Source organism: Microcebus murinus, chromosome 14 (assembly GCF_040939455.1).
Source record: "Microcebus murinus isolate Inina chromosome 14, M.murinus_Inina_mat1.0, whole genome shotgun sequence".
NCBI classification, from domain to species: Eukaryota; Metazoa; Chordata; class Mammalia; order Primates; family Cheirogaleidae; genus Microcebus; species Microcebus murinus.
The window spans coordinates 28,754,521-28,776,806 of NC_134117.1; the positions used below are offsets into that span (position 1 = coordinate 28,754,521).

The following is a 22,286-nucleotide window of genomic DNA, read 5'->3' on the forward strand; positions in this document are numbered from 1 at the left end:
TTGTTAGGATGCCAATATAACCCAAAGTTATCTACAGATTTAATGCACTCTCTATCAAAATCCCAATGGCATTTTTTTCAGAAATAGAAAAATCATCCTAAAATTCATACAGAATCTCAAAGGACCCCCAAATAGCCAAACGATACTGAAAAAAAAAAACAATTCTGGAAGTCTCATGCCTTCTGGTTTCAAAACTTATTACAAAGCTACAGTAATCCCCCTCCCTCATACACACACAAAATGTGGTACTGGCATAAAGACAGACATACAGGCCAACAGAACAGGAATAGCCCAGAAATAAAACCTCATGTATGTGGTCAGATGATTTCTGACAAAGGTGTCAAGACCATTCAACAGGGGAAACAACTCATTTCAACAAATGTTGCAGGGAAATGTGAATATCCATATACAAAAAGAATGAAGCTAGCTAGACCTTTGCCTTACGCCCCTATACACAAATTAACTCAAAATGAATCAAAGACCAAAACATAAGAGGCAAAACTATGACACTCTTAGAAGAAAACACAGGGGAAAAGCTTCATGACACTAGATTTGGCAATGACTTTTTGGATATAATACCAAAATAAAAGGCAACAAAAGTAAAAACATAAACTGGATTACATCAAAAACATTGTACATCAAAGGACACAACCAACATAAACGAAAAGGCAACTTACAAAATGGGAGAAAATAATCTTCAAATTACATAACTGATAAAGGGTTAATATTCAGAATACATATAAAGAACTCCTATAACTCAACAAGAAACAAGCCAATTCAAAAATGAGGAAAGGACTTTAATAGACATTTCTCCAAAGAAGATATACAAATAGCCAAAAAGTAAATGAAAAGATGCTCAACACCAGTAATCATTAGGGAAATACAAACCAAAACCACAATTAGATATCACTTCACACTCATTAACATGGCTACTATTAAAACAACAACAACAAAACCACGCACAGAAACTAACAAATTTTGACAAGAATGTGAAGAAAGTAGAACCCTTGTACCCTGTTGGTAGGAATGTAAAATGGTACAGCCACTATGGGAAAACAGTTTGTTACCATGTTTCCCCCTAAATAAGACAGGGTCTTATATTTATTTTTCTTCAAGAAGACACCCTAGGGCTTATTTTCAGGGAATGTGTTTTTTTTTTAAGTATGGTACAACAATCTACATTTATTCAAATATAGTTAAGTTGTCTTCTTCTGGAACATCATCATAACTCTCCAAACCCCGAATTCCATCCTGAATTTCTTGCGACTCTATTTCCTTTAGAACCATTGGCCCCAGTCTCTCATGTCGAGGAACAGAGCTCTCATGGGGCAGATGAGAAGGGCTGCTTGTCTTCTTTACTGCTCCACAACAAAATGCATGGGTTGTGGAGATACACTGCGTAGCCTCGCCCATCCCTAGGTCTTATTTTCGGGGAAGCACAGTAGTTTCCCAAAAAATTAAAAATAGGATTACCATATGATTCAACAATTCTACCTCTGGGCATATAAACAAAAGAATTGAAAGCAGGGTCTCAAAAAGATATTAGTACACACATGCTCATAGCATCATTATTTACAATAGTTAAGAAGGTGGGGCCGGACACGGTGGCTCATGCCTGTAATGCTAGCACTGTGGGTGGCTGAGGCTGGTGGATGGCGGGCGGATTGCTCGAGGTCAGGAGTTCAAAACCAGCCTGAGCAAGAGCGAGACCCCATCTCTACTATAAATAGAAATAAATTAATTGGCCAACTAATATATATAGAAAAAATTAGCCGGGCATGGTGGCGCATGCCTGAGGAAGCAGGATTGCTTAAGCCCAGGAGTTTGAGGTTGCTGTGAGCTAGCCTGACACCACGGCACTCACTCTAGCCTGGGCAACAAAGCAAGACTCTGTCTCAAGAAAAACAAACAAACAAACAAAAAAACAACCTGAGCAAGAGCAAGACCCTACCTCTACTAAAAATAGAAACAAATTAATTAACCAACTAAAAATATATAGAAAAAATTAGCCAGGCATGGTGGCTCATGCCTTTAGCCCCAGCTACTCGGGAGGCTGAGGCAGAAGGATTGCTTAAGCCCAGGAGTTTGAGGTTGCTGTGAGCTAGGCTGATGCCACGGCAGTCTGGCCAGGGCAACAGAGTGAGACTCTTGTCTCAATTAAAAAAAAAAACAAAAACAAAAAGAAGCAAGAGAGGAAGAGGAGCAGAACAAATGCAAGCTATCTTAATAGAGGGGAAGAGAACAAAGAGAAAGCCTAATGTGCAAATACCAGTTCATAATAAAGAAAAAAGGAGTGAGAACTACTACATACCCATAGGCAGGAAGAAATCAAAGACTATCTCAATCAATACAAGACATTCAAATGAAACACAGGCTCAATATAAATAACACCTTCTAATTCAAATGTTTATATAAATAGATATATTCTAAACTTATTCAGGTCATTGAATAAATATAAAATCTCCTCAATCAAAACATCAAAAACATTTTTCAGAGAATCATAGAATTTCAGTTGAAGGGACATCAATGACTATCCATTCCAATTGCCTCATTTTTTACACTGGCAAAATATAAATGACACTGACAAAAACATGACAAAAATAAGATTTTATTTAATATCTAGACTTGAGCAATTTTTTCAGACTTAAAAATGCACTGCTGGATAAGGCAATCTTATTAATTTTCTTGAAACATTACCTTTTTTGTTCCTGGCATAACTAGAAGACTGGAAGGCTAGAGGCAGCAATTCAAGTGAAATGAGTAGTTACTATAACCTATTCCCCTTATTGTTGTTTTAAACATCATCATCTTATCTGAGAGTTTCTAACTGGTCTTTACCCTCACTGTGAACAAGTCAGTAGGTTAGGGTTCTTAGGCATTTTTGCCTCATTGAATGCCTCTCAACTATAACTCCTACAGTTATACCGACTGTATTCTAGTTTCTTTCTTATTTTATTTTATTTTATTTTTGAGACAGAGTCTTGCTTTGTTGTCCAGGCTAGAGTGAGTGCCCTGGCATCAGCCTAGCTCACAGCAACCTCAAACTCCTGGGCTCAAGCAATCCTGCTGCCTCAGCCTCCAGAGTAGCTGGGACTATACAGGCATGCACCACCATGCCCGGCTAATTTTTTTTTTTTTGAGACAGAGTCTCGCTTTGTTGTCCAGGCTAGAGTGAGTGCCGTGGCGTCAGCCTAGCTAACAGCAACCTCAAACTCCTGGGCTCGAGTGATCCTTCTGCCTCAGCCTCCCAAGTAGCTGGGACTACAGGCATGCGCCACCATGCCCGGCTAATTTTTTATATATATATATCAGTTGGCCAATTAATTTCTTTCTATTTATAGTAGAGACGGGGTCTCGCTCTTGTTCAGGCTGGTTTTGAACTCCTGACCTTGAGCAATCCGCCCGCCTCGGCCTCCCAAGAGCTAGGATTACAGGCGTGAGCCACAGCGCCCGGCCTAATTTTTTCTATATATATTAGTTGGTCAATTAATTTATTTCTATTTATAGTAGAGATGGGGTCTCACTCTTGCTCAGGCTGATTTTGAACTCCTGACCTCGAGCAATCCACCCACCTCGGCCTCCCAGAGTGCTAGGATTACAGGCATGAGCCATGTATTCTAGTTTCAATAAGAATCTTCCATCACTAATTTCTATACCTAATTTCTTGTTGGTTCTCTTACAATCTTGTCTCCTTCAATTGTCCTTCCTTTTAACAGTTTTAATTTCTTTCTCTCCTCTAACTTCTTCTAAGACTGTACATATTACTTAAGCTTCACCTTCCCCACCCTCCAAGCTATACTTAAACCCTTTGCCTGTTCTTTCTAAGGTCCTGTTTTCGTCATCATTCCTTTTCACTATTAACTTGTCAAATTAGTAGTGTATAACCATTTCCTAACTCCTACAACACCCACTCATTCGTTAATGCTGTCAGACTTACAGTCCAGCTCCCACAACCTGTATTCTTCAGAAGCTATTCACTCAAAGCCCACTGTATAATAGTATGTTTTGGGGGTACTTGCTCAACCCACGTAAGATCTATGCTGGGAAACGGCACAACCGTTAGTGTGGCAAACATGACAACCCATTCCCCTACCTGTTACACAGTATGGGTCCAGAAGATATCTGATACAAAATGGGCAAATCATTTCCTCTATGATTCTATCTTCTTTCCAAATTCGATTCTTTTTCCTACTGCCTAAATGAAGGTCTTCTACAAAACTCACTATTTTGTGCTTTATCCCCCAAATACTATACTTCATCTGTTCAAATATTCCAATCATCACATGTATTGAGAAACCCTCCGAATATGTATTCATCCCAGACCTTTTATTTCAACTCAATTTCTACAACCCTGTCTACTGCACACTTCCAATTAAAAGTTCACTCTCACCACAAACTGCTTCAAGCTAACCATATTATCCTCCTAATAAAATTGGTCAATGAACCTCTCCCTTTCTCCTTCTCAGTGACTTTTTTTTTCCCAGACAGGCTTGCTCCATTGCCTGGGACAGACTATAGCAGTGTCATCTTCACTTACTACAACAACCTCAAACTCCTGGGCTCAAGCGATCTTCCTGCCTCAGTCTCCCGAGTAGCTGGGACTACAGGCGCATGCCACCATGCCCGGCTAATTTTTCTATTTTTTTTTTGTACAGACAGGATCTTGGCTCTTGCTCAGGTTAGTCTCAGACTCCTGAACTCAAGCGTCAACTTGTATTAATTAATTCACTAAGCTAAGCCATCTGGGCAGGGAAGCCTATATAGTAAGTATCACTTCCCTCTCCCTTATTTACAGATTCATGTAATCACTAAGTTTTGACAATTCTTTATTTTAGATTCTCTACAGGCATCTCTTACAACATATCTTCACAGTCACAACTCTAGTTCAAGCTCATTTTCTGGATTATTATTATACAAAAGCCTGTTATTATTGTCTCACTAAAAATCCCCCTCCTCTACATCTTAAAAACTACCACCAAATCGACCTTTCTAAAACACAGATAGATCCTTTTAAGGTTCAGGTTGAGTTCTATATCCCTGATCAAATAACTCCAGTATCACCTACTACAACTCACAACTGCTATAGTACTTATATTTTCTTGTATTAGTCACTATATTTTAAAATATCATATATGGGAATGAGGGTGGGATTTTACACCTATGTGAGAGCTTTGGTCTAGGTGCACAGGATATATGATTTAAATCTCCCTATGGATTACAGGTCTCATTGCTTTAGCCACCTACAGTTTCCCCAACATTCCATGAGCAAAGGGGTCTTCTACTCTTCTGTTATCCTCTCTGGCCACACAGAGAACTAGACATTTAATAAACTTGCCAAATGATTAGTATTGGCTAACTCTGACCACACATAAATGAATAAAGTAGAGAGAATCAACAATTATTGGTTTCTCCTAGTCTGTTTTGCAGACAAATCCACAAGTTGGGAGGGGGAGAAAATCTCTTTGATATTGAATGGTATCTCAGACTGAGCACTGATTCACCGTGGAAGAGTTTTCCTTAATTTTTCTAAATAAACTGTACAAAAGTTCTTTGGAAATACAACAAGGATAGGTCCAGCTATTAATATATGTACAATTAACCGAGCACCTAATTAATCATGTACTAACTTGTGATATCTATTTAACTCTGCCTTGTATCTATTTAAATCTCATATATAAATATTTTTTAAACATCTCAGATTTGTTTCTTCTTTGTCATCCAAATGGACAAGAACTATTCCTATGTATTAATATCTTTCATCCATAGTTTCTTTTATATAATAGGTACTACAAATAGTTACTGATTTGGCATATTCTGGTACAAGATGACGGGCAAATCACGTCAAGCAGGGTTTAATATGCCCAAACTAACATATTCAACATAAACACATGTTGTAGAATATAATGAGAAAACAACTAACTAGCTCTTAATATAAATTTTTGATGTACTAAAACAATGAAAATTAAAATGTTAAAAAATGATATACCTAAAATTTTAATTAATGCACCCTCATGAATCAGAAGTAATTATGAAATGTTCAACTAAAACAAAATATGATGGAGTAATAATAAAAATGAAAAGGATCTAGTTATAAGATTCCTCAGCAAGCTGGGCACTGAAAGGTATCTATAATCTAGCTCCAATACTATCACTAGTTACTTCCAAAAACAAATGCCCTGTTCCACCCAGTATGTGCCCCTATTATCTCTGCTTATCCAGACCTATGCATACTTCAAAAGTTAAGTTCAAGCCCTAACTTCTTAAAACATTCTCCTAATATGCTAGTCAAATACTAAACTTAAGTGCATGAACTAATTTTATATTTTGGAATAACATCCTACTCTCCCATCATCCTTAGAGAATCATCATGCTATCTGTACTCTACAACAGTTATCTCTACTATCTCAGCCATCCATAAGAATAGAATCATTGCTTGGTACCAGTTCATTTTTAGGATTATTAAACAATACAATTAGTTTCTTTTCCTTCCCATCTCTCCAGCACCTTCTCACTAATATTGGATTAACTCTTCATACTATTAACACAATCTACAATCAACAAAAGTTTCACAAGATGGTTTTAAATAGAAATACAGAATAATATAAATGTGTATTTCAGTAAACATACATATTTCCCAGCTCAGACAACTGAGGGGGCCTAGAACCAATGACACCCTAATACTAAATGAGATTACCTAGTGTCCAGACCTTGTGTTCTTATACATATAATTCTGTAAATAAAAGCAACTAGGTCTTCCTTGGAGAAAACCAGGGCTAGGACAGGGAAAGCATAAGACTGGAATGTCTTTAAGTGCCAAAAAGTAACAGAGTACAAAAAAGAAAAAATAGAAACATGTCAAAAAGAAAACATAAGCCAACAGGCCTCTGAACGGCCTAGGATAACTGAACTACAAAATAAACAATGACTGTAATGAATTATAATCCATAGGTTAAAATAAGAACCCATGAGTTCATACTGATAGGTAAAAAAAAAAAAAAAAAAAATACATAAATGATAAAGAAAAGTTCTTCCTTATAGTAGAATTCCAACTAATAAAGTAGAAGAAATAATGGAAATTTTAAAAATCACCATTTGGTCAATACCACAATAAATGATTTTTTCAGACAATATTCATCAATAGATGCTAAAATTGGTATATGATGAGCAACTACTACAGTGAGAAAAAGAAGATATTTACAAAACTCTCAAAGTACCTCCCCCACAAAATATCTATTAAGTACACACACACAAAACAAAAAACCTTATAGTAAACTAGTAATCACCAAGTGATCAAAGTAAACATCACCATGTACTTCCTGAGAAGGTGCATAAGGATGACACAAAATGAGTTCTGTGGAATTTCTGCCAAAAATGCGTAACTTGAATTCAATCATAAGGAATTATCAGACAAACCTAGATTGAAGAAAATTCTACAAATTAACTTACCAATCAGTATTCTTCAAAGTATTAGCATTATGAAAGGCAAAAAATTCTGAGAACTGTTCCAGACTAAGGGACACATGACAACTATTAATAAATACAAAGTGTGACCCTGGACTGGATCCTGGACCAGAAAAAGGACATTACTGCAGCCTATCTGGGTGGTTCATGCCTATAATTCTAGCATTCTGGGACACCAAAGTGGGAGGATTGCTTGAGGACAGGAGTTTGACACCAGCCTGAGAAAGAACAAGACTCCATTTCTACTAAAAACAGAAAAAATTAGCCAACATGGTTGGTGCATGCCTGTAAGTCCCAGCTACTCAAGAGGCTGAGGCCAGAGGATTGCTTCAGCCCATGAGTTTGAGGTTACAGTAAGCTAAGATGATGCCACTGGTCTAGCTGGGCCAATAGAGTGAGCAATAGAGTGAGGACTCTGTCCCCGCCTTCCCCTCCACCTCCTAAAAAGAATATCAGTAGGTTAACTGGCATATTTTGAATGGTTTGCAGATTAGATAATAGTACTGTATCAATGTTAATTTCCTGATTTTTATATTTGTACTATGGTTAAAAAAGATGTTAACATTTGGGGAATTTGGCTAAAGGAAATACGGAAATTCCTTTTGTGGTTTTTGCAACTGTTTTATAAGCCTAAAATTAGTTTTAAAATAAACTTAAGGCCGGGCGTGGTGGCTCACGCCTGTAATCCTAGCACTTTGGGAGGCCGAGGCGGGCGGATTGCTCAAGGTCAGGAGTTCGAAACCAGCCTGAGCGAGACCCCGTCTCTACCAAAAATAGAAATAAATTAATTGACCAACTAAAAATATATATACAAAAAATTAGCCGGGCATGGTGGCACATGCCTGTAGTCCCAGCTACTCGGGAGGCTGAGGCAGTAGGATCGCTGAGCCCCAGAGATTGAGGTTGCTGTGAGCCAGGCTGACGCCACGGCACTCACTCTAGCCTGGGCAACAAAGTGAGACTCTGTCTCAAAAAATAAATAAATAAATAAATAAACTTAAAAAAACTTTTAGAAGCCTCATGAGTAGGTAATACACAGAGAACTTGTGTATAAATGCTTGGCACATATAAACATTCAAAACCATTAGCTATTAATGCTATAATTTAATATACTATAACTAGACTTTATTAAGCTTCCTGACTTCTTAGTTACTCATTTAATAAATATTTCAGAGTGCCTACATTATGCCCAGTAAACAGAAAAGGAAGGAAAGAAAGAAACAAGCAAGCAACCAAGGTAGGCAGGCAGTCACTCCCTCCCTAACAGATTCCTGACACAGCTAGGGTTGGTCATTTCAAATATGCTCTAGCCCATGTACCCTTTTTTATTCTCTCCCTCTTTACAACTGAGTAATTCCAATCCTGCCTAATTCATGCTCTCTGCTTTTCATGTTCCTGTTCCTAGTATTGTTACCAAATGCATGTATTCTAAAAATAAGGATCAAATCCCAGCTATGTGACTTTGCTCATAACTTAATCTCTCTGACCCTTGCCATTTCTTTATTTATAAAACTGGAAGGCCTTTAACCAACGTTTATAGAGTTGTTTTGAAGATTAAGTGGGATCACATAAAAGTAATGGGCACACAGTAGATGCTCAGAAAATGTTTGTTTCCTTTCCCTCACAAATTATATTCTCTAACCTCAGTAGGATCCTGAACAATTTTCTTTAACAATTTCTAGGTGAATCCGTATTCTAGTTCCCAAAGAGGGTGTTTCGTATTTTCCCCTACATATTTAAAAAAGTATTAATAATGTATTTACTTTATGCATTCTCACAGCTTCTGTATTCACTGAAAATTCAATTATCTAAAAAATATGCGTAACTCCCATCTCCTTCCCAAACATCAGACCAATATTTGTTTTTCTAAACACTAACTAGATTCTCTCTCCATGTCAACCTCAAACTCAAGATAAGATTCCAAAATCACACTCTATGCTACCACCTATTGGCTATTACCATGCTCTCCAGCTATTAATATTTCCTTCTTTTTTGGAATGTTAAGCCAGCCTCAATCCAGTGAATATATTTAATTCCCAAATTCTAGTCCTCAGATGAGATGCTCCAAGTGTCCGCAAAGAGTGCTGGTATAACCACTTTAAATCTAACACAACTAAAGGAATGACAATTCACATTATCTAGGCTCTCTCCCTTTCTTGTTTCCCATTATAGATGTATGACTGTCTGCAAAAATAGTAAGTGCCACAGACAGGTAGTATAGTGTCTAACAGAGAAAAACAGCTTTTCCAGAACTGAGCTGTCAAAGGGAAACACTCTATTTAAAATTCAACTAAATACTGCAGAACTACAAACAGTAAAAAAAAAGCTCCTTAAATGCTACATTATTTTAGACTTCTTATTTCTGTATTTTCTTTTAAAAATACTCATATGCAATTTTACTCTCATATAGCAATAGAAAACTCTCAATCATATTACAAGACTCTATTGTAGTCCATTACTAAGTTTAGAATGGCTCTCTTCCTAATCCTAACCTGAAAAAAAATTAGTAACTGTTCCTTTTTCTATTCTATTAAAATTTCTATTAAATGACTTGCCCAATAAACAGCCACAACATGCTAATACACACAATTATAATGGAGCTAAAAAATTCCTATCACCTGGTAACGCTGTAGTTATAACAACATTATAGCACAATTACTTTACTTTTTCATAAATTTGGTGTAGCCTAAGTGTAGAGTTGTTTATAAAGACTACAGTAGTGTACAGTAATGTCCTAGGCCTTCATATTAACTCACCATTCATTCACTGACTACCCCAGAGCAACTTCCAGTTCTGCAAGCTCCATTCATGGTAAGTGCCCTATCTAGGTGCACCATTTTTTATGTTTTATACTGTATTTTTACACTATTTGAGGGTTGAGCGTTGGGGGAAGGAGTTTAACCTTGTAGGAGTATTTAAAAGAAAACTACAAGAAACCAATCATGTTATTTCAGTAACCCAATAATAATGCTAATGATCTGAACTACACTGATGACTAGAGAAATAAAAAGAATGAAATTCATTATGAGGGAAGAATTGATAGAACATGGCCAGTGATTTTAAGTTGAGAGGGTATAGGGGGAGGAGGAGGAATCAAAATGTTACCAAGGCTTTAAAACAGGGAATAGAAGTACCATTAAAAGAAACACAAAACAGTAAGCCATTATTAATAAATATTTCCAACTACTGAAATTACGTTTCTAAACCAAAATTGTTTAACACAAAGCAGTAGAACAGAAGCCCAAAGATTCAGCCAGATTCTACAACTGAATATAAAAAGCATTTACTTTTTTATAAATCTGGTGTAGCCTAAGTACAGAGTGTTTATAAAGACTACAGTAGAGTATGGCAACGTTCTAGGCCTTCATATTAACTCACTAATCATTCACTGACTCCCCCAGAGCAACTTCCAGTTATTAACTTCTAGATATTATGAAGAAACATCTTATATTAAAGCATAAACCATAGTACATCATAAATCTACCTGAGTTAGTGTAACTGCCTGATCTAGATCTATGTTACTGTTCTTTCTGTACCACAAATGACTCTCATTACTTGAATTACCATACACTTCATATTTAAAATAAATATGACAGTTTAAGACCTTGTTAATTATTCTGACTAGTGAATATATAAATAAAGCAATGCATGTTGGGATACAGATTTCTCAATAGGCTAATCAACAGACTGGAAACAGTTTAAACTGCAAAACCCAGAGTTATTATCAAATCCTTTTATAAATAAATATGGACTCATATCTTTATGTTCCTATAGAACCTCCAACTGTAATAAAATGTTTTAAAAAATGAAAACTTTAAAATACCACACCAGACAAAAGTTTCACAAGCTTCTTGGTTACCTTTACTTTATCTCTTCTCAAGCAACAGAACAGACAATTTTCATCAAAAGTCCAATCAGAAATGCTTTCAGGTTCATGGGCTGCAAATTAATAGTTACAAATTAATAGTGATAAAAGAGAATTTTTCAGAAAATAAATTAGAATTAATTTTTAAAATACTGTTTAACAAAAACCTTAAGTAGGCAGATTCCATATTTGTTTTAAAATTCTTAACTCTTAAAATGCTTATGTTAATTTTTAACTGTTCACTAGTTAATGTTAGTCATACATATATTAACAATACCAACTAAACACAAAAAGATGTTTGGATATAGCTTTAACTCACATGCTATTATGAATAAAAAGGAGGAGAGTGAGGATTAAACCACCAAGATATCACGTATGTCATCAGGAATAATTTGAAATACCAAAAATATTTCGAATACCTTTAAATAAACTGAGATCTTTTAATAATGCAGGTCCAAACAGCCCTTCAAGAATACTTTCAAATCCTGAAAGGATAAAAAAAATCCATTATCACAATAATATTCACTACAGTAGTATTACTCTGTTGCATGAAAAAATGATGGTGATTCCTTCCAGTTCTCAAGGATCCGGATTACTATTGAAGGAATGCTGAGAAAAAAGTGTTGATGACAAATCTAAAAGAAACATCTAAATTTCTGTCAACGATTAACATCCAACACAAATTCAGAGCACATTCAAGAATAAGACAAAACAGATGCTAAAAATAACCAAAGAAGAAATGGAAATTCATGGGTTCTCTTTGACAAAATCCCAAATACTTCTTTCCATACGCTCAAGCTCCATTTCAAAAGGTATTTTTCCCAATGAAAGAGTCAAATTGCCTGAAGATTTCCACAACTTTCTAGAATAATCTAACATTTTTCTGAACACCAACTGAGATCAAGATTTTTCAAATTAACAGTTTTTTAAAGAAAATCCTCACTGAGAACTTCTAATTCACACATACACAAAAGCTACAGCACAATATTTTAAAAGAAAAAAGACCTTTGTAATTATTTCACATTGCCATAATAATTACTTCCTGGTTCCCTTATAAATATAAAATCCACTAATTATACATACAAATACATGAGAAAAAATTCAAATATATACTTGTATACAAATGTTTAAAACTGTTATGTCCTTCTACCAGTGTGATTGAAATAGAAAATGAAAACCAAAATCAATTTTTCTCACTTACAACCTCAAATACTGCTGATCTACTTAATGATAAACAATTTTAAAATGTCTGTAACATTGCACTGTTTTTTTTTTAATCGGTTAAGAATAAAAGAGAAAAAGAAGAAAGGAATCAGACTGTATATTTATACAACATGTCAATAATGAATAAGAGCAGTGGTTCCCAAAAAGTGTGTCACAGACCCAAGAATTCAAATAGTTATTACAAGGGGATCTGTGAATCTATATGCACTCTACATGTAACTTTCAAAAAGAATTAATATGTCTTATGTATTTGACATATATACTACCTTTCAAACACATAGGGATGCTACCATAATTAAGAAAATACAAACAAAAAGTGTTACTGAATTCCTAGTAGTTTGGGGCACTATGTATTTTGTCACATAACCTATTATCTGGGGGCTTATAAATTTTTTAATTGTTAAAAAGCACTCCCATGCTTAAAAGATAATCACGAATTTAAAATACTATAGCCTGCTGGATACATGAAGTCCACACACACATAGCATTTCTTTACTACAAATACAATCACAAGAAAGGATTTGGAAGGTAAGGAGGTAGACAAGATAGTCCCAGAAACAGTTTTGTTTATGTGTCTCTAAGAATAAGATTGTAATATAAGGGATTCTTTGCCCCTAGTATTAAGCCATTGTTTTCAATAAAGTAATCTTTAGGGCTTGTGTTACCTTCCATCGTAATTACAGTTGATTTTTCTACATACATACAAATTTTTCTACACTGTGATTTTTCTAAAAGTCCATATTTTTCATTTATTATTAGGGAGCAATTGTTTTCCAACTCTTCTTACTTTTTCCCATCAATATTATTCTAAGCACATTAGCAAAATTAAACTACCACTCAAACAAATGGAGGTATCTATGTCTGTTTATTACTTCCCAGTAAAATTAAAACATTTTCCAGTAAATTACTATGGCTCCCTCTCTTCTTCACACGAGAATGAGAAGGGATTGCTAGATAATGTCTATCTTGACCCTGGAGGCCAGATATTCTCAGAACTAGCTTTTTTTTTTTTTTAAATAAATCCCACAACCTATCTCTAACTCATAAACCCTCCTACTATTCACCCTCAGAAAAAAATTCTGATTTCACAAATATTAAAGTATTTTAATATCTTGAAAGTACCAAATACATACACTACAAATAAAGGAGATTATAGGTAGCTCTTATTCTGAAAAGTAAATCTAATATTCTTTTATGTGGGTTTATATGAAATTATAACAAATTTCACACTTTCGTGCTAAGCATAAATTCTTGAAAAGGAAGACTGTAAAAACAGCAAGAAATAAAACTAAGAAAGAAAAAAAGCAAATAAAACTATTGGGAGATAAAAATTTATAAAGTATAAAAAATGGAATCTGAAATAAGAAAATTAAGAACTTCATCAATAACACAGACACTAACAAAAACTAAATCCTACATCAAAAAGCAGCAAAAAAGACCAAGAGGAAGCAAACAAAAAAAATCTGTTCATATGCCCAAAAATTTAAACAACTCATTTTTCTCAAAATTGTAACTGTAAACAAGTCACTCCTCTTTTTGCTCATACTTGCAACAATACATTAAACCTTACAAATATTGATTGGACACTGTAAAGTCATATTTTGCTGCTCTCCATTCACTGGATGTTAATAACACTCAGTTTTATTAATACTGAATATTGAATTTAGCAGTTGCATAGCAACAGGGAATATCTCATGCGCTATGCTTGACATTAACAAAAGGCAAATAAGGGAAGAACAAATATATTCAAAATTTATACTATGATATCACAGAAAAGCCATAAAGATCAATAACAAAATGCCATGGAAAACTAAATACAGAATAAGACAGCCATGTCATTATGTTCAATCACTAGAGCTTAAAAAGGATCTTTACATAATATATTACACATAAAGAAAATGTATTTATTGTATGAAACTTGACTACTTTCAAAAGAATTTCTAATGAGTGAGATGCACACCATCTGGGGGATGGTCATGCTGGAAACTCGATTTGTGGGGGGAGGGAGGAAAAGGGCATTTATTGAAACCTTAAAATCTGTACTCCCATAATATGCCGAAATAAAAAAAAAAAATGAAAAAAAAAAAAGAATTTCTATCCATCATCACAACTGGTCTCAAAGCTGGTCTCTAATCTCTTCCTCACGGTAATCTGCACTGTATCTTGACTTGCTAAAACACTGCTTTGACAATCCAACTACCTCTTCAAAGTCCACACTGCCTAAAGAACAAACCGCAAATTCCTAAATCCAGCAATCAAAACTGCTTATAATTTGACCTCAATGTACTGTTATCTGGCTGATTTCCCAGAACTTTCCTGCTCATTCCCACAGCTCTGATCAGGCTGGTCTTCTACTGTGTTTGGTGATCATTTCTACCTCCTAATATTTTCTCAATCCTTTGCATCTTACCTGTCCAAATAAAGCATCTTTCTTCTTCAATGCATTCTTTAATTTACTGGACAAATACATATTGACTTATTCAACATATTATTAACTGAGAGCCTACCATCTGCCAGGGACAGTGGCAGGCACTGAATAGGCAATGGTGAAAAGACATGGTACCTGCTCTCACCAAGCTTTAATTTCCAGTTCTTTCATCCTCAACCCCCAGCTAGCTGCACTCTTTAAAAAAAATAAAAATAAAAAGCCAATTGTCAAATGTCTTCTCTGCTTTCTCTCACATGCAAAGTATTGCTTATGCAAGTAAAATTTGTCATAGGCTACCTAAACCTTGTGTTTTTCTTTTTCTTTTCATTTTTGTCTTGTCTCCTCAAGGAGAATTAATGCTCCAGGTAAGGCTAGGAAGGTCTTCCCTTTTCCCCACAATGTTTTTCTTATATTAGAGCTTTACATGCCTGATTTTTAGCTTCTGATTTAATCTTACAGCTTTCAAAAACAAAAGACAAAAGATTAACATCTCCCATAAATTTCCCCCTTAAATTTAAATAATCTCTATTTCCAAACAAAAGGGGGAAAAGCAGATTATGAAAAATAACAGAATAAGAACCTATCCAATACATAGTTAGCTAAGGTTGGCAACACAGCCTGTACTTTTGAAATAAATAATTATGGATAGAATGAAAAAATGATTCATGGGGCTTGGGAACTTCTCCTCTGACATAACTAGTATAGGGATTAGTAGTTTGAGAGATGCTAAAGCAGTAGTCCTCAATATTTTTGGCACCAGGGACTGGTTTCATGGAAGACAATTATTGCAAGGTCGCGGGTGGTGGCGGTAAGGGTGAGGATGGTTTCAGGATGATTCAAGTACATTACATTTATTGTACACCTTATTTCTCTTATTATTACATAAGAATATATAATGAAATAATTATACAACTCACCAAAATGCACAATCTGTGGAAGCCCTGAGCTTGCTTTCCTGTAATTAGATGGTCCCACCTGGGAGTGATGGGAGACAGTAACAGCTGAAATGTGTTGCTTATGTCCAGTCTACTCAGTAATCTTGTTTTGGTTGCTGTCACTGCAGAAAACCCTGCTTCACAAAGATAGGATGTTGGAAATGGAAACAGGCTTTTCAGTGCTTCTGTGGCAATCTCAGGATATTCCACCTTGACTTTAATCCAGAACATATGGAGATTTGAAGTTGTCTAACATACTTTTAAGGCCACCATCATTTGCGATCTCAAGCAGTTGATCCTCTTTTAGCACAGAAAAAGTCAATTCACCTGGCTTATTCACAAATGGGTTGTGGATCCATTCCTTCCTAGTTCAGGAGTCTTTTGTGTTTAGGAAGTAATGCTCAAACTCATGTGAAAGCTGAGATAGGTGATCATGCACCAGCTGGGAGAAAGAAGGCCCTGGCTCAGTCTCTTTCAAAATCTCTGCTAATGTTTGAAATACATCAAAAATCCCAATGTTCACTTGTCACCCCCATAATTCCAGTTCGGCTTTGAAGGTAGCCACGTTATCTGCCAACTTTACTACAATTGTTGTTCTCCTCTTAAATCTCTGGAGTGGCTCTCTTAACTCAAATACTCTGGCCAGTGATCTACTTTCAGAAAGCCATCTCGCTTCTGTGTATAAGAGAAGACGTGTGCTCCGTGTCCCATCTCCTCACACAGCTGCTCTAAGAGACGTGAGTTAACGGCATGTACTTTAATGTGGTTGATAATTTGAATCACATCCTGCAAAACGCTTTTAGTTCAGGTGATATTTTTCAGCTAGCCAGCATTTCTCTATGGATGACACAGTGTGTAGACTCACATTCGGTGGGACAGGCGTGGTGGCTCACGCCTGTAATCCTAGCACTCTGGGAGGCCGAGGCAGGAGGATCGCTCAATGTCAGGAGTTTGAAACCGGCCTGAGCAAGAGTGGGACCCCGTCTCTACTAAAAACAGAAAGAAATTAACTGGCCAACTAAAAATATATAGAAAAAGTTAGCTGGGCATGGTGGCACATGCCTGTAGTCCCAACTACTCAGGAGGCAGAGGCAGAAGGATTGCTTGAGCCCAGGAGTTTGAAGTTGCTATGAGTGAAACTCTGTCTCATAAAAAAAACACAAAAAAACAAAAACAAAGAAACGACCTTCTTGACCTGAGCAGTGAAACCAGAAAGCCATCCAGTTGTGGTGGCTGCTCTGTTGGTGCATATACTGACACAAAACGACCAATTCAGTTTTCTTGATATGTAATCACTCAAAGACTTGGACAACTCTGCAGCTGTGGCGTTAGTTGGCAACAAAAATACACATAACATATCCTCATGCATATGCTCCTCACAAATATACTGCACAAAAACAAGCATTGTTGCCTCACTGACAACACTGGCAGACTCATCAACCTGGACTGCATACCACCACAGTGACTCATTAATCCTCTCTAACAATTGTGCCTCAATATCCTCTGCTATTTCATCAATTTGTCTAGTTATGGTGCTAGCTGAAAGAGGAACACATACTACGTTTTGAACTATAGCCTCCACCTAAAAGTTCATAGCAAATGTCCCTTAGCAGAAGGGAGGATCAACTCTTCACCAATAGTAAAGGGTTCCTTAGCTTTAGCAATGCAGTTAGGCACTGAGAATGATGCTCTCAGTGCAGACACATATGATGAAATGGTGGCCTTCACTAATTGCTTGTTCTTTGTGTTCACATTTTGTATTTTTTAAAAACTCAAAAGGCTTGTCTTTTAATGCAGTGCTTGGACTCCACATGGCGAAGCAGTTTTGAAGGTTTCATGGCTTCATTGTATAGCCAGTCACCACATATTATACAAAGCAGGCTTGGAGAATGTAAATTGCCTATTTCAATGAACCCGCAATTTAAGTAAGACTCTTGGTATTTTCTTTTAAACACAGCTTTCATTTTGTTGGCAGTCTTGGAGTCTTCTGCTGTCTCATCATTGTGTCTTTCCCCCTTTTCAAAGAAGCTTTCCAGCGATGTTTGCTTTTTACTGATTTTTGCTAGAGTTAGCTTGTGGGCTTACCAAAACTGACTGAGACAAGTGTGCAGTGCAGGAAAGAGGAGAGGATGGAAGTGGTAAGTAAAATAATGGGTAGGCCATTCAAAGACTAAAATAAGTGTCAGATTCTGACTTAAAGCCTGCCACCAGATGCAGCTTTACGATTGAAGTAAGATGCTCACTTGCCACTATAAAGCCCTACTAAATGCAGCTTGTCACTTGCCACTTGCCACTCACGGGCAGGGTTTTGGTATGAATTTGCAAGCAATTGATTTATTATGGTCTCTGTACAAACTTCTCTGCTAATGATAATCTGCACTTGCAGAGCTGCTCCCCAGCACTAGCATCACAGCCTCAGCTCTACCTCAGATTATCAGGCATTAGATTCTCACAACTTAGATCCTGAGCAGTTTACAATAGGGTTCAAGCTATTATGAGAATCTAATGCAGCTGCTGATCTGACATAAGGCGGAGCTCAGGTGGTGATGCAAGCAATGGAGAGCTGCTGTAAATACAGATGAAGCTTTGCTCCCTCACCTGCTGCTCACCTCCTGCTGTGCAGCCTGGTTCCTAACAGGCCACAGACCAGTACCAGTCTGAAGCCCAGGGATTAGGGACTCCATTCCTAAACGAAAGTTAGGAGCATATCAGGAAATTAGCATTTTTTTCTGGATCTTGTACTCAAGCTTGTACCAAGCTTGGTGCTCAATCTTCAATAAAGTATAGTCATTGCCGCACAATGACATTTCAGTCAATGATGGACTGCACATAGAACAGTGGTCACATAAGGTTATAATGGAGCTGAAAAAATTTCTTTTGCCTGGTGACACTGTAACTATTGTAATGTCACTGCACAATTACTTTATTTTTTTTATAAATTTAGTGTAGCCTAAGCGTAGAGTGTTTATAAAGACTACAGTAGTGTACAGTAATGTCCTAGGCCTTCATGTTAACTCACCGCTCACTCATTCACTCCCTCAGAGCAACTTCCAGTCCTGCAAGCCCATGGTCAGTGCCCTATCCAGGTACACTATTTTTTATCTTTTATACCTTATTTTTACTGTACCTTTTCTACATTTAGATACACAAATATATACTACTGTGTTACAACTACCTACAATATTCAGAACAGTAACATGCTATACAGGTTTGTAGCTTAGGAGCAATGGGCTATACCATATAGCCTAAGAATGTGGTAGGCTATACCATCAAGGTTTGTGTAAATAGACTCTAAGATGTACTTACAAAGACAAAATCACCTAACAATGCATTTCTCAAAATGTATCCCCATTATTAAGCAATGCATGACTGCATTATTTTATAAACTATCAGTTCAAAGGTGCTTGCTGGCAACAATCATCAATTAATGTCCTAATAAACAAAAAGGAAACTCAAGAGTATCTGAGGCTCTCTGCTGAAAACTCACGATGTGTGACCTGCCACCACCATGCTGAACTTCATAAAAAGTGAGCCACAAAATAAAAGTAATTTAGAAGCACTAGAATATATAATTTTTTATGTTCTATCCAAGTAATTAAGGTAATTAATCCCTTTTAATTGATGTTCCAGCTAGCTCAGTGTATCATTCAACCAAAGAAAACTAGATGAACTTCTGTGTGTAAGGACTAATGTTCCATCAGGTTCTTCTCACTACTCTTAGCAGTTAATCCCACTGTTGGGTAACTACATTCATTAAGAGTTCTTCCTTTCCCCCTGAGCATCTGCTCCCAGACCATGCACTTTGATGAACCCTATTTGCTGGTTCACTTATCACTCTCAGAATTACCTAGCCCAAAAACTAATGACAAAACCTGACCAGATACATTGAAGAAAAATAACAATTTAATCACATTACTGACCCCAGTTGAAATAGAATAAAGAAAATAAATACTAGAACTTGAAGAAAAATCATAAATAGATTTCTAATGAGGCCAGGAGGAAACAGCATTTTTTAGAAAAGAGCAAGTAGCTCTGAATAAAAGAATGGACAAGTATCTGAGGGACAGGAAAAACGTAATCAAATAGAGGTAGTTAAGTAGAAAAATATACAACAGTGATTTAGGCTGGGCGCGGTGGCTCACACCTGTAATCCTAGCACTCTGGGAGGCCGAGGCGGGCGGATTGCTCGAGGTCAGGAGTTTGAAACCAACCTGAGCAAGAGCGAGACCCCGTCTCTACTATAAAGAGGAAGAAATTAATTGGCCGACTAATATATATAGAAAAAATTAGCCAGGCATGGTGGCGCAAGCCTGTAGTCCCAGCTACTTGGGAGGCTGAGGCAGTAGGATCGCTTGAGCCCAGGAGTTTGAGGTTGCTGTGAGCTAGGCTGACACCACGGCACTCACTCTAGCCTGGGCAACAAAGCAAGACTCTGTGTCAAAAAAAACAAAGTAGTGATTTAGAAAACCAACTTAAGAAATGCCATTAAAGACACATAAACCATGAGAAAAGGATTAGAGATAAGGTGGTAGCCAGGACATTCAATATATGTAAAATAGGATTTCTAGAATAAGAAAAGGCAAAGAATAAAAATCTTTTCTTTTAAGGAAAGGAAGAGAAGGAGAAAGAAAAGAAGAACCCCTCCTAATGCTGAGAATTGCTTGAGTCTTCATATCTAACAGATTCCATAATGTACTTGGGATAACAGAGGAGAGCTATACATGTAGAACTCTCCTGGTAAAATACCCGAATTTTAAGAATAAAAATTTTAAAGCTCCAAATAAAGGGAGATTTTTACTTAATTTTACTTAAAATAAGAGGGAAGAGATTTAGATTGCCAGTCATTTTGTCAGTAATGTAAATGCTGAAAACCTAAGGAAAGTCGGGCACTATGGCATGCACCTATAATCCTGGGTATTTGGGAGGCTGAGGCGGGAGGATGGCTTGAGCCCAGGAGTTTGAGTCCAGCCTGGGCAACATAGCAAGACCCTGTCACTTAAAAAAAAAAAAAAAAAAAAGCCTATGGTGCTGTGTTTACAAAATTCTGAGGGGAAGGGCCAGGAAGTGTGTGTGTGTGTGTGTGTGTGTGTGTGTGGAGGGGGGAATACCAGGAATATCCACCCTAATCCTCATATCCCAGCCCAGGGCCAGCTTCAGCATCCCAGACCCCTCCTTAGTCAGTGACTACAGATCCTGTAACCTGAGGACACTCAAGAGGGACCCAAAACCAGGTACAATTCCACTTCCCCTCCAGATAAGGGTAGCTAATTCCTCAGAGTTGCCTGCCCAGCTCAGCATAAAGTACCCCATTCTTCCTCAGCTTAGACCTGGGTTGGGAAAATATTGTCCAAAGGTCAGTGGTCAGTTTACCAATTATACTTAAAATGTGAAAGGTTTTTTTTTTGCCTTCCCTCAGTACAGCTGTGTTCTGCTAATTCACGAAGATACCATTTAGCTGAAGTAGGTGGGATTCTGGGCATCAGAATAGCTTCCCAAAGTCAACAGTAAACCCTAACCATAACTACCAACGACCTCCCACGATTTGTGGGGGAAAATGTTTTCCCCCAGAATTATGGCCCGCAGGAACCAGACAACATTCCCATTGCCTGGTGGGAAATTAAAGAGATTTTCTTATGTAATTAATATTAATCCTAACTTTATAACATCTACTCAGTTTTAATGACTTGCTCACGGGCACCCTGGCCACTGTGGATGAAGGGCTGCTCAAGGCCATTGCTTTCATGTGAGGTGATATGCCTCAGATCCCGAGTCATGAGATGATGGTCCTGGGGAGCTGAGTGCTGGCTCCACAGACTGGATCATGCAACTCCAAGGGCATGTGCAGGGAGGCTTGGTCCCCCAGTCTTGGAAGAAGGCGGCCCCTAACGGTCCCTGCCCTCCACTAAGCAGCCCCACTCAGTAGCTGAAGGCTAAATCCTAGAGGGGCCATAGCAGGACAGAGAGAATTGTCCTTCTCTGGGCCTCCACCCTCCTAATATGGGGACACCAAAGCACAAGTTTCTGGGTCACTGTGAGGATGAAATGAGGGAATGTGCTAGAGACAGTATCAAAGGCTGTGAGAGACTAGCAGGTGCTGTGAATTCGAATGCCAAGCCTGGGAGCACAGGTTTTACCCCCAGCTATAGGCCTGAGGTGCCTACCTGGCCAGGTGGGGGCAGGAGAGAGACTAGCCCCAGCTTATAGGCCAAGAGGTACCAGCAATATCAATTTTTAGAAGCAGCTGAGAATTACAAAAAAATTCTGAGGGGAAAAAATATGTTGCCAATCTATTATTCATGGATATTGGCAGAAGATTTCTAGACATGTTCTGATTTGGAAAGTAGGGCAGCCATTCACTCTGGGTTTATAGGTT

At 37.2% G+C, this 22,286-nt stretch overlaps 1 protein-coding gene across 7 annotated transcripts in view; it reads right to left on the reverse strand.

The window, feature by feature from the left end:
- The window catches only part of LCOR (ligand dependent nuclear receptor corepressor), a 135,075-nt gene that overhangs the window by 56,274 nt on the left and 56,515 nt on the right, over window positions 1-22,286 (reverse strand). For all 7 annotated transcript variants that reach the window (XM_012767399.2, XM_012767415.3, XM_020280606.2 and 4 more), the window contains 2 exons: window positions 11,746-11,811; window positions 11,321-11,400 (listed from right to left, as the gene is read on the reverse strand). Coding sequence is in view for 3 of the 7 variants with exons in the window: in XM_020280606.2 (XP_020136195.1) it covers window positions 11,321-11,400; window positions 11,746-11,811 (146 nt within the window). In the remaining 4 variants the exon portion in view is untranslated. The remainder of the gene's footprint in view (window positions 1-11,320; window positions 11,401-11,745; window positions 11,812-22,286) is intronic.